The sequence below is a fragment of the Salmo salar genome, unplaced genomic scaffold (assembly GCF_905237065.1).
Source record: "Salmo salar unplaced genomic scaffold, Ssal_v3.1, whole genome shotgun sequence".
Classification (NCBI taxonomy): domain Eukaryota; kingdom Metazoa; phylum Chordata; class Actinopteri; order Salmoniformes; family Salmonidae; genus Salmo; species Salmo salar.
Genome location: NW_025548330.1, coordinates 476591 through 490174, shown reverse-complemented (window position 1 = coordinate 490174; position 13584 = coordinate 476591). Strand labels below are relative to the sequence as shown.

The following is a 13584-nucleotide window of genomic DNA, read 5'->3' as shown; positions in this document are numbered from 1 at the left end:
CAACATACTTTGATTAATCTTCTCAATCACTTCTCAATGGAAACAAAACAATCAAGAATCTCCAACTATGACAAGTACAAAGTTGTGTTCATCTTTGATGGTCTGGATGAGTGCCGACTGCCCCTAGACTTCCAGAAGAACAAGATCTGTTGGGACGTCTCAGAATCAACCTCAGTGGATGTTCTGCTGACAAATCTCATCAAGGGAAATCTGCTTCCCTCTGCTCTCATCTGGATAACTACCCGACCTGCAGCAGCCAATAAGATCCCTTCATGGTGTGTTGACCAGGAAACAGAGGTACGAGGATTCAATGACCCACAGAAGGAGGAGTACTTCAGGAAGAGATTCAGTGATGAGGATCTGGCCAGCAGAATCATCTCACACATAAAGACATCAAGGAGCCTCCACATCATGTGCCACATTCCAGTCTTCTGTTGGATTTCTGCAACAGTCCTCGAACACATGCTGAAACATAAGAGAGAAGAGATGCCCAAGACTCTGACTGAGATGTACACACACCTTGTGGTGTTTCATACCAAACAGAAGAATGAAAAGTATCTTGGGAAAGAAGAGACAGGTCCACACTGGAATAAAGAGAGCATTCTGTCAATGGGAAAACTGGCTTTTCAACAGCTTGTCAAGGGCAATCTGATTTTCTATGAAGAAGACCTTAGTGAAGCTGGCATTGATGTCAATGAAGCCTCAGTGTACTCAGGATTGTGCACACAGCTCTTTAAAGAGGAATGTGGGCTGTACCAGGTCAAGGTGTATTGCTTCGTGCATCTGAGCATTCAGGAGTTTCTGGCTGCTGTATATGTGTTCCTCTCATTCATCAACAACAATGAGAATCTAATGGCCGAACCGCAATCAACATCCAGGAACCTATCTGTGATGTTCAGAGACAAATCTGAAGTTTCTTTCTACAAGAGTGCTGTGGATAAAGCCTTACACAGTGAGATGGGAAACCTGGACCTGTTCCTCCGCTTCCTTCTGGGCCTCTCTCTGGAGTCCAATCAGAAGCACTTACGAGGTCTACTGACAAAGACAAGAAGCAGCTCAAAGACCCATGAAAAAACAGTCAAGTACATCAAGGAGAAGATCAGGGAGAATCCCTCTCCAGAGAGGAGCATCAATCTGTTCCACTGTCTGAATGAACTGAATGACCATTCTCTAGTGGAGGAGATCCAAAGCTACCTGAGCTCAGGAAGTCTCTCAAAACCCAACCTGTCACCTGCACAGTGGTCAGCTCTGGTCTTTGTGTTGCTGACTTCAGAAAAGGAGCTGGATGTGTTTGACCTGAAGAAATACTCCAGATCAGAGGAAGGTCTTCTGAGGCTGCTGCCAGTGGTCAAAGCCTCCAGAGCTGTTCTGTGAGTAAATAAAATGCCATATAAGAAGTAATCATCAGGAAGAAATATTATATGTATTACAATATGTATATAATATTATATTGCATAACATATTGAATCAGATATTCAATCTAGTATTACAATATGACCATACAATTCCAGGAGACGGAAGGTAAATCTATATGTTGTTTGAGAATATGAACCAAATGCATCTACCGTTGTCCTTCTACTCTACTGGTGTTAAATAAACAGTGTGTTTGTGAAGTCATGATGATCTCTTTGCAGGCTGTCAGGCTGTCTAGTCACAGAGGAAGGCTGTGCTCCTCTGGTCTCAGCTCTGAAGTCAAACCCCTCACACCTGAGAGAGCTGGACCTGAATAACAATGACCTGAAGGATTCAGGAGTGGAGCTGCTCTCTGCTGGACTGGGGAATCCCCACTGCAGACTGGAGACTCTGAGGTCAGTATTCCTGTAGTTGGTCAACAAGTGATAACTGTTCACCAGATCCACATGTGTTCACCAGGCACACAGTATAGTCCACACCATATGTGTTTGGACAGTGAATGTTTCTGAACACCTCTACATTCATGTGGATGCTACTATTAATATGAATAATCAGGAATGAATTGTGAATAATGAGGAATGAGCCTCTGTTATTAGTAATGGTGAGAGGTTAGCATGTTTTGTTGTAGCCTCTGTTATTGGTAATGGTGAGAGGTTAGCATGTTTTGTTGTAGCCTCTGTTATTGGTAATGGTGAGAGGTTAGCATGTTTTGTTGTAGCCTCTGTTATTGGTAATGGTGAGAGGTTAGCATGTTTTGTTGTAGCCTCTGTTATTGGTAATGGTGAGAGGGTAGCATGTTTTGTTGTAGCCTCTGTTATTGGTAATGGTGAGAGGTTAGCATGTTTTGTTGTAGCCTCTGTTATTGGTAATGGTGAGAGGTTAGCATGTTTTGTTGTAGCCTCTGTTATTGGTAATGGTGAGAAGTTAGCATGAGGTTAGCATGTTTTGTTGTAGCCTCTGTTATTGGTAATGGTGAGAGGTTAGCATGTTTTGTTGCATCATCTGTTATTGGTAATGGTGAGAGGTTAGCATGTTTTGTTGTATCCTCTGTTATTGGTAATGGTGAGAGGTTAGCATGTTTTGTTGTAGCCTCTGTTATTGGTAATGGTGAGAGGTTAGCATGTTTTGTTGTAGCCTCTGTTATTGGTAATGGTGAGAGGTTAGCATGTTTTGTTTTAGCCTCTGTTATTGGTAATGGTGAGAGGTTAGCATGTTTTGTTGTATCCTCTGTCATTGGTAATGGTGAGAGGTTAGCATGTTTTGTTGTAGCTTCTGTTATTGGTAATGGTGAGAGGTTAGCATGTTTTGTTGTATCCTCTGTTATTGGTAATGGTGAGAGGTTAGCATGTTTTGTTGTATCCTCTGTTATTGGTAATGGTGAGAGGTTAGCATGTTTTGTTGTAGCCTCTGTTATTGGTAATGGTGAGAGGTTAGCATGTTTTGTTTTAGCCTCTGTTATTGGTAATGGTGAGAGGTTAGCATGTTTTGTTGTATCCTCTGTCATTGGTAATGGTGAGAGGTTAGCATGTTTTGTTGTAGCTTCTGTTATTGGTAATGGTGAGAGGTTAGCATGTTTTGTTGTATCCTCTGTTATTGGTAATGGTGAGAGGTTAGCATGTTTTGTTGTATCCTCTGTTATTGGTAATGGTGAGAGGTTAGCATGTTTTGTTGTAGCCTCTGTTATTAGTAATGGTGAGAGGTTAGCATGTTTTGTTGTAGCCTCTGTAACTTTCTCACTCATTATTATTCATGATTCATTCATGATTTGTATTAATCATGTTATCATCAGGATTCATTTAGTAGTGTTTAGAAACATGTTATCTACTCACTTAGACAGAAGATTAATCCAGTCATCATCCACCATTTTATTATTGGGCAAAACACAACCAAAACAAACTGCAAATGCAACCAAGTAGTTTACAACCAAACACTAATCTATTGACTACTTTAATACACTATAAATGAATTGGTCAGAATACTTATGACTTCTTCAAATAGGGGGACTAGATACATAAAGTGCTTTCATTTTTCTAAATGGTGAAACAGATATGTATGAAAATATCCTCAAATAAAAGTTGACATTATATACTGTCACCTCATATGAAACATTTGATCTGAAATCCAAAATGTTGTAGTTTAGAGCCACATTTAAAATGTTATCTTCACTGTCAAAATAGATATGGTGTGGACTGTATACTCAATACAATTTAAATCTGATACCTCACTGTCTGTCTTTTGACTGATACTGCTTTTAAACTGGTCTGGTCAGTCTACTCAAATATTTGTATCATACATGTTTCTATCTGCAGGCAAAACTTTGATAATTTGTCATTTATAATATGATACATTAATTTCTGAATAGATATGGCAGGTTTCATGACTGATATATCTGAATATGTTGAAAAAATATACTGCCGCTATTTTCACCACCAAAGAATAGCAGTGTGGTTTTAATATGATTTGACTCTTTGCAGGCTGTCAGGCTGTCTAGTCACAGAGGAAGGCTGTGCTTCTCTGGTCTCAGCTCTGGAGTCAAACCCCTCACACCTGAGAGAGCTGGATCTGAGTAACAATGACCTGAAGCATTCAGGAGTGAAGCTGCTCTCTGCTGGACTGGAGGATCCCCACTGTAAACTGGAGACTCTGAGGTCAGTATTCTTGTAGTTGGTCAACAAGTGATAACTGTTCACTAGATCCACATGTGTTTACCAGGCACACATAGTCCACACCATATGTGTTTGGAGAGTGAAGCTTACAGTTTTAAATGTGGTGCTGTGCTCCAGCATGTATCTTCTCACTTAGAAAACATCCACCATTTTAATATTGTGCAAAACACAACCAAAACAAACTGCAAATGCAACCAACGAGTTTGAGTCACAGGCTTGATGTAGTCGTTGCTTTCATGGAATATCGGATCAAATACAAAACTTTTGACTATTTTAATACACTATGATTTAATTGGTCAGAATACTTATGACTTCTTTAAATAGGGGGACTAGATACATAAAGTGCTTTCATTTTTCTATATGGTGAAACAGATATGTATGAAAATATCCTCAAATAAAAGGTGACATTATATACTGTTACCTCATGAAACATTTGATCTGAAATCCAAAATGTTGGAGTTTAGAGCCACATTTAAAATGTTATCTTCACTGTCAAAATAGATATGGTGTGGACTGTATACTCAATACAATCTAAATCTGATACCTCACTGTCTGTCTTTTGACTGATACTGCTTTTAAACTGGTCTGGTCAGTCTACTCAAATATTTGTAGTATACATGTTTCTATCTGCAGGCAAAACTTTGATCATTTGTAATTTATCATATGATACATTAATTTATGAATAGATATGGAAGGTTTCAAGACACTGATATATCTAAATATGTTGAAAAAATATACTGCCACTATTTTCACCACCAAAGAATAGCAGTGTGATTTTAATATGATTTGACTCTTTGCAGGCTGTCAGGCTGTCTAGTCACAGAGGAAGGCTGTGCTTCTCTGGTCTCAGCTCTGAGGTCAAACCCCTCACACCTGAGAGAGCTGGACCTGAGCTACAATCACCCAGGAGACTCAGGAGTCAGACTGCTCTCTGCTGGACTGGAGGATCCACACTGCAGACTGGAGAAACTCAAGTATGTAGAGGGTTTATGTCAATGTTCATATCAGACATGTTTGACTTTTCAGGCTAGTTAAGACAAACATTCTGACCACCACTTGGACAAAGTTGTGTGTGTGTGTGTGTGTGTGTGTGTGTGTGTGTGTGTGTGTGTGTGTGTGTGTGTGTGTGTGTGTGTGTGTGTGTGTGTGTGTGTGTGTGTGTGTGTGTGTGTGTGTGTGTGTGTGTGTGTGTGTGTGTGTGTGTGTGTGTGTGTGTGTGTGTGTGTTCAGGTGTGTCCCTCAATGACTGTCTGTTCTTCTGCTTACCGCTACAGTGTGGAACATGGTGGAGAGAACAGAATGAAACCTGGACTTAGAAAATGTGAGTGTTGACTGCTGCTAAGAATAAGTCTTAAGTTAAGTCAAAGACCACCATCATTACTTACTTGGTCATATTAAATATCATCTGTAGTTCTACAGAAGCAGAAATCAGGGACACCAAAGTTTACAAAGAGTTGATTTGACAATGTGTGTGTGTGTGTGTGTGGCGAGTTTGTGTTACATAAGAAATGTGTGTGTGTGTGTAATTATTGGTAATAAGTGTGTATTATATTACCATACAGTATAACATATGATCATTCAACAAGTCTAAAGTTACCTTAACTACTCCTTTTGATACCTAGAAACATCTACATTAAATGAATTAGTGAAAAGTGAGTTAACATTCTAATGTGAATGATGATGATTTCTAATATTGTGTCTGGTTTCATCCATCAGATGTCTGTGATCTCACACTGGACCCAAACACAGTATTCAGACTCCTCTCTCTGTCTGAGGAGAACAGAAAGGTGACATGTAGGAGAGAGGAGCAGCCGTATCCTGATCACCCAGAGAGATTTGAGCACTGTGGAGAGGTGCTGTGTAGAGAGGGTCTGACTGGGCGCTGTTACTGGGAGGCAGAGTGGAATGGGGGAGAGGTTGATATAGGAGTGGCATATAAAGGAATCAGCAGGAGAGAAGGGGGTGAGGACTGTTGGCTTGGATTCAATGACAAGTCCTGGAGTGTGGTCTGCTCTGAAAACAGTTACAGAGCCAGGCACAATAAGAAGTCCACCTTCATAGACGTCCCCTCCTCCAGCTCCCACAGAGTAGGAGTGTATCTGGACTGGTCAGCCGGCACTCTGTCCTTCTATAGAGCCTCCTCTGACACACTGACCCACCTGATCACATTCACCTCCACATTCACTGAGCCCCTCTATCCAGGGTTTCATCTTTGGGGTTGTGGTGCCTCAGCGTCCCTGTGTCAGGTGGTCCCTGTGTCAAACACAACATGATGTTTCACTCTAATCATGGTCATGTTCAGTAAGACACACTGGAGCAGCAATGTAGAATATCTCTCTAGTCATGTTCAGTAAGACACACTGGAGCAACAATGTAGAATATCTCTCTAATCATGTTCAGTAAGACACTGGAGCAACAATGTAGAATATCTCTCTAGTCATGTTCAATAAGACACACTGGAGTAACAATGTAGAATATCTCTCTAGTCATGAGATATAATATTATTATTATATCTAAATATTCATGACAATACACCACCTAAGTTAATAGTCATTAATATAATGAATCACCACACTGTGTTGTTAAAACTGGTTTCATTTACACATCATTGATATGGTTGTTATTTGGCTTCTTGGGCGACCCTGCTGATGTGAGTAACTACAGGTCCATTAGTACACTACCTGTAGTGTCGAAGGTTGTTGAAAAGTGTGTAGCAGAACAACTGATTTCCCACCTCAACAACAGCCCCTTCACATTACACTCCATGCAGTTTGGCTTCAGAGCGAAACACTCCACAGAAACGGCCAACTTCTTTCTTCTGGAAAATGTGAAGTCCAAGATGGACAAAGGGGGCGTTGTTGGGGCTGTGTTTCTGGACCTAAGGAAGGCTTTCGATACTGTTAACCATGAGATTCTCATCACAAAATTGTCCAAGTTCTACTTTTCCCCCGATGCCTTGAGATGGATGAAATCATACCTTGAAGGCAGAACTCAGTGTGTCAGAGTGAGCAATGAGCTGTCGCCCACTCTTAGCTATGATGTGGGCGTGCCCCAAGGGTCAATACTGGGGCCCCTCCTGTTCAGCCTGTACATTAATGATCTGCCTTCCGTCTGCACTGGGTCTGAAGTTCAAATGTATGCAGATGATACAGTGATATATGTGCATGCAAAGAGCAAACAACAAGCTGCACAAGAACTCACTACTGTAATGGTCCAGGTTACAAAGTGGCTCAGTGACTCGTGTTTGCATCTCAATGTGAAAAAAGCAGTTTGCATGTTCTTCACAAAGAGGGCAACAGATGCTACTGAGCCAGATGTCTATGTGTCAGGGGAGAAGCTCCAGGTGGTATCTGATTTTAAGTACCTTGGAATCATACTTGATTCCAACCTCTCTTTTAAAAAGCATGTGAAAAAGGTCATTCAAATAACCAAATTCAACCTAGCTAATTTCCGATTTATACGAAATTGTTTGACCACAGAGGTAGCAAAACTGTATTTCAAATCAATGATACTCCCCCACTTAACATACTGCTTGACTAGTTGGACCCAAGCTTGCTATACAACATTACAACCTATTCAGTCTGTCTACAAACAGGCTCTCAAAGTGCTCGATAGAAAGCCCAATAGCCATCATCACTGTTACATCCTCAGAAAGCATGAGCTCCTGAGTTGGGAAAATCTTGTGCAATACAACGACGCATGTCTTGTATTCAAGATCCTAAATGGCCTGGCTCCCCCTCCACTCAGTATTTTTGTAAAACAGAAAACCCAAACATATGGCAGCAGATCCACAAGGTCTGCCATGAGAGGTGACTGTATAGTTCCCTTAAGGAAAAGCACCTTTAGTAAATCCGCTTTCTCTGTGAGAGCGTCCCATGTCTGGAATACACTGCCATCAGACACACTTAACTGCACCACATATCACACTTTCACAAATTGCATGAAGACATGGCTAAAGGTCAATCAGACTTGTGAACATAATCCCTAGCTGTGTATTACCACTTTCCATGTTGTCTGGTGTCTGGAGCTTGTGAGGTGTGGAAACACTGTTGTTTTTATGGATTTTGTCTTGTTGCTTTTTGTCCTATGTTGCTCTGTCTGTATGCTACATCTTGCTTGTCCTATGTTGCTCTGTCTGTATGCTACATCTATGTTGCTCTGTCTGTATGCTACATCTATGTTGCTCTGTCTGTATGCTACATCTTGCTTGTCCTATGTTGCTCTGTCTGTATGCTATGTCTTGCTTGTTCTATGTTGCTCTGCGTGTGCTCACTGCTCAATGATTGTCTATATTGTAATTGTTTTTAATAACCTGCCCAGGGACTGCGGTTGAAAATTAGCCGGCTGGCTAAAACCGTCACTTTTACTGAAACGTTGATTAATGTGCACTGTCCCTGTAAAAATAAAATAAACTCAAACTCTTGGTGTTTGTAAATATTGTAGAATGTTTATTTGTCAAATTCTTGACACAACAATCTGGTTTGTGTATAAACTCAATTCAACTGAATGAAATGATGTGCCAGATGTGACTAATAAAGGATCATCAACCAGATGGAAGAAGAGAGGTGGACATTTTTTAATATTGATCACAATATGACAGTACAAATCAATCAAATCAAATTGTATTGGTCACATTCACATGGGTAGCAGATGTTAATGGTGTGATTGTTGTCTAATCGGGTGCACAGATCCTATCAATAGGCTTTTCTCCTTCCTTCCATTTACCATAGGGGTCAGGTGACCTGCACTGACCACTCCTGGGATTTTCTGACTAAGGTACTCGTCAACTATATCCAACAAGACTCCAGCGATAACTTCTTTGGCAGGCGCCCTGCTCCGATGATCAATACATGTTGCTTCTGACGTGGACAATTTAGCCAGATCCAGTGCTTCTTCTGTTCATCATCAACACAATTAAGTTATACAATACATGCATGTTTTGTTCAATCAAGTTCATATTTATATCAAAAAACAGCTTTTTACATTAGCATGTGACGTTCAGAACTAGCATACCCCCGCAAACTTCCGGGGAATTTGCTAACAATTTACTAAATTACTCACGATAAACGTTCACAAAAAGCATAACAATTATTTTAAGAATTATAGATACAGAACTCCTCTATGCACTCGATATGTCCGATTTTAAAATAGCTTTTTGGTGAAAGCACATTTTGCAATATTCTAAGTACATAGCCCAGGCATCACGGGCTAGCTATTTAGACACCCGGCAAGTTTAGCACTCACCAATATCAGATTTACTATTATAAAAGTTTGATTATCTTTTGTTGTCTTCGTCAGAATGCACTCCCAGGACTGCTACTTCAATAACAAATGTTGGTTTGGTCCAAAATAATCCATCGTTATATCCGAATAGCGGCGTTTTGTTCGTGCGTCCCAGACACTATCCGAATGGTAAAGAAGGGTCACGCGCATGGCGCAATTCGTGACAAAAAAAATCTAAATATTCCATTACCGTACTTCGAAGCATGTCAACCGCTGTTTAAAATCCATTTTTATGCCATTTTTCTCGTAAAAAAGCGATAATATTCCGACCGAGAATGTCCATTTAGCTAAACAGAGGAAAGAAAACAAAGCTTTCGGTCGACGCGGGCACGAGCCTGAGTCTCACAGTACTGTAACCAGCCACTACCCAAACGCGCTACTTTGTTTCAGCCAGAGCCTGCAAAGCCACGATTCAGCGTTTTGCCGCCTTCTGAGACCCTATGGCAGCCGTAGGAAGTGTCACGGGACAGCTAAGATCCTCACTCTTCAATAAACAGAGACAAGAAGAACGACACCTTGTCAGACAGGCCACTTCCTGCATGAAATCTTCTCAGGTTTTTGCCTGCCATATGAGTTCTGTTATACTCACAGACACCATTCAAACAGTTTTAGAAACTTTAGGGTGTTTTCTATCCAAAGCCAATAATTATATGCATATTCTAGTTACTGGGCAGGAGTAGTAACCAGATTAAATCGGGTACGTTTTTTATCCATCCGTGAAAATACTGCCCCCTAGCCATAACAGGTTAATCTAACCACGTTGTCCGATTTCAAAAAGGCTTTACGGCGAAAGCATAAAATTAGATTATGTTAGGACAGTACATTGACAAAACATTACACACAGCCATTTTCAATACAAGGACAAGCGTCACCAAAAGCAGAAAACCAGCTAAAATGCAGCACTAACCTTTGACAATCTTCATCAGATGACACTCCTAGGACATTATGTTAGACAATACATGCATTTTGTGTTCTATCAAGTTCATATTTATATCAAAAAACAGCATTTTACATCGGGCGCGTGATGTTCAGAAAATATTTTGCCTCCAAAAATGCCGGTGAATCAGCACAACAAATTAAAAAATACTCGTCATAAACCTTGATAAAATATTAAACTGTTATTCAAAGAATTATAGATTAACATCTCCTGAATGCAACCGCGTTGACAGATTTCAAAATAACTTTACTGGGAGAGCACACTTTGCAATAATCTGAGTACTGTGGTCAGAAAAAAAACAGCAGGCAATTATAGACACTGGCCATCTTGGAGTCATCTATTTTCATAAATAGCATTAGAAATATTCACTTACCTTTAATAATCTTCATCAGAAGGCACTTCCAGGAATCCTAGGTCCACAACAAATGTTGTTTTGTTCGATAAAGTTAATGATTTATGTCCAAATAACTCCATGTTGTCTGCGCGTTCTGTAGGCTACTCAAAATGTAGGGCGCGCGAGGGAAATGTGACGACGGAAAGTCAAGAAAAAGTTATATTTACGTTCGTTCAAACATGTCAAACGTTGTATAGCATCAATCTTTAGGGCCTTGAGAACGTGAAACTTCAGTAATATTCCAACCAGACGTTTGCATTGCCTTGAAAAACGTTTTGGAACGCAAAGGGATTTCTCACATGAACGCGCCCTATGAATTGATGTGATATTCAGGGCACCTGATTACCAGCGTTCTCCTTCGGTCTGTGTTTACCGCAAAAGGCTCAAACTACTTTCTAAGACTGTTGACATCTAGTGGAAGCCTTAGGAAGTGCTATTTGAGTCCTAACTCACTGTGTGTCAGAAAGGCAAGGACTTGAGAAAACTACAGGAACCAGATGTTCATTTCCTTGTTGGATTTCTCTCAGGGTTTTGCCTGTCATATGAGTTCTGTTATACTCACAGACATCATTCAAACAGTTTTGGAAACTTTAGAGTGTTTTCTATCCAAATCTACTAATAATATGCATATCCTAGCTTCTGGGTTGGTGTAGGAGGCAGTTAAAAACGGGCACATATTTTTTTCAAAATTCTCAAAACTGCCCCCTAGCCCCAACGTATTTTTCATGTTTTGTTCACCTACAAACTAAACACAAATCTAGCCAACTGTTCTCCTCCCTCCTGGCTGCCCTCCCTCTTCCCTTCTCAGTTCAAGTTTGTTTATTATATACACATGATAGACACTGTGTGTACATAACATTAGGAATATCTGTTTATTCCATTACATAGACTGACCAGGTGAATCCAGGTGAAAGCTCTGATCCCTTATTGATGTCACCTAGGGCTGTGTCGGTCATGACATAGACTGACCAGGTGAATCCAGGTGAAAGCTATGATCCCTTATTGATGTCACCTAGGGCTGTGTCGGTCATGACATAGACTGACCAGGTGAATCCAGGTGAAAGCTATGATCCCTTATTGATGTCACCTAGGGCTGTGTCGGTCATGACATAGACTGACCAGGTGAATCCAGGTGAAAGCTATGATCCCTTATTGATGTCACCTAGGGCTGTGTCGGTCATGACATTTTGTCAGCCAGTGATTGTCATGCAAATAACTGACAATCTCATGGTAATTTACCCTTAATTAACATCAACACATTTAGCATCTACTGGATTCCAAACATAGCCTACAAGCCACTGATACAGACCTATGGAACACCTACATTTTAAAAAGTCTAATAAATCCATGTAATAAAGCCGACACCATCACAATAACTCCAGTATTTATCTGAGACAGGTCTAAACAAACATGGCATGAAGAAAATCTAGCCTATTTCAGAAGAACACACTAAGAATGCAGAATGTATCCCAACCGGCCGTGATTGGGAGTCCCATAGGGCAGTACACAATTGGCCCAGCTTCGTCCAGGTTTGGCCGGTTTAGGCCGTCATTGTAAAGAAGAATGTGTTCTTAACTGACTTGCCTAGTTCAATAAAGGTTAAACAAAAAATGTAATTAAAAAATTAAAATAATTAGGGGTTCAATTAGGAAAGTTGAAATGTAAAGAATATTCTTACAAGAACCTTTTCATCTTTAGAGTTCCTCTGGGAACCTTTCCTAATCAATGGGTTCATATTTTAACCTTTCCTAATCAATGGGTTCATATTTTAACCTTTCCTAATCAATGGGTTCATATTTTAACCTTTCCTAATCAATGGGTTCATATTTTAACCTTTCCTAATCAATGGGTTCATATTTTCACCTTTCCTAATCAATGGGTTCATATTTTAACCTTTCCTAATCAATGGGTTCATATTTTAACCTTTCCTAATCAATGGGTTCATATTTTCACCTTTCCTAATCAATGGGTTCATATTTTAACCTTTCCTAATCAATGGGTTCATATTTTAACCTTTCCTAATCAATGGTTTCATATTTTCACCTTTCTTATCATAAATGATTCTTGGAGGAACCTGAAGGTGAAAATATGCTTGCGCCCTCTTATTATCAATAGCTTCTGCATGACTACTACCACCCACATCAACATTCCATTCCAGGACAGACTGGTAGCTACACAACAACACTTACTGGAAAACAACTAAATTTACACAACAACTCCTGCTAAGTGGTATTCCCTGTTCTGCATTCTTTCGGGAGAAAAACATCAAGGAAGATTTTGCTAGCTAGCTGGCTAATTTTAGCTAGCTAATGTCAATTACCTCTGGTCAATTTTTACATGTTGTAGCTAGCTAACGTTTTGACCCCATTGGTTCCTGCATACCAATGACCCATTGGTTCCAAGCCCAAACCAGAGTTTAAACCAGCACTCAGTTTTTTGTTGGCTGTATGGGGACAGGACTCCCACCTGCTAAATGGGCGCAGCCCCCTCACCTGCTGTATGGGGACAGGCCCCCCACCTGCTGTAAGGGTGCAGGCCCCCCACCTTCCCAGCCCCTGACCGGGTTTGATTTAATTAAAAGACAGTGTCCTTCGATCCCGCCTACCTGCTCTCACTTTCATTAACAGAAAAGTGGGAGAACAATGCCCGACAGGTGGGCACAAAGGACACTGTTTACCGGTGTACGGCTAACTAGCTACTGTTGTTGCCCCAGCCCCTTCTTCTGTGTGGTGTACAGCTAACTAGCTACTGTTGTTGCCCCAGCCCCTTCTTCTGTGTGGTGTACGGCTAACTAGCTACTGTTGTCGCCCCAGTCCCTTCTTCTGTGTGGTGTACGGCTAACTAGCTACTGTTGTCGCCCCAGTCCCTTCTTCTGTGTGGTTTACGGCTAG

At 40.7% G+C, this 13584-nt stretch overlaps 1 protein-coding gene across 1 annotated transcript; it reads left to right on the top strand.

The window, feature by feature from the left end:
• Window positions 1-5005: 5005 nt before the first annotated feature.
• On the top strand, window positions 5006-6796 carry LOC106599796 (stonustoxin subunit beta-like). The gene is made up of 3 exons (XM_045712229.1): window positions 5006-5053; window positions 5354-5400; window positions 5796-6796. The coding sequence occupies exons 2-3, from the start codon at window positions 5379-5381 to the stop codon at window positions 6350-6352; spliced, it is 579 nt and encodes a 192-aa protein (XP_045568185.1). The 5' UTR covers window positions 5006-5053; window positions 5354-5378; the 3' UTR covers window positions 6353-6796.
• Window positions 6797-13584: the final 6788 nt, after the last annotated feature.

Coding starts and splice junctions, on each gene's coding strand:
- LOC106599796 (XM_045712229.1), top strand. CDS start 5,379: ATGAAACCTGGACTTAGAAAAT. Junction 5,401..5,795: donor GAAACCTGGACTTAGAAAAT/GTGAGTGTTGAC, acceptor TTCATCCATCAG/ATGTCTGTGATCTCACACTG.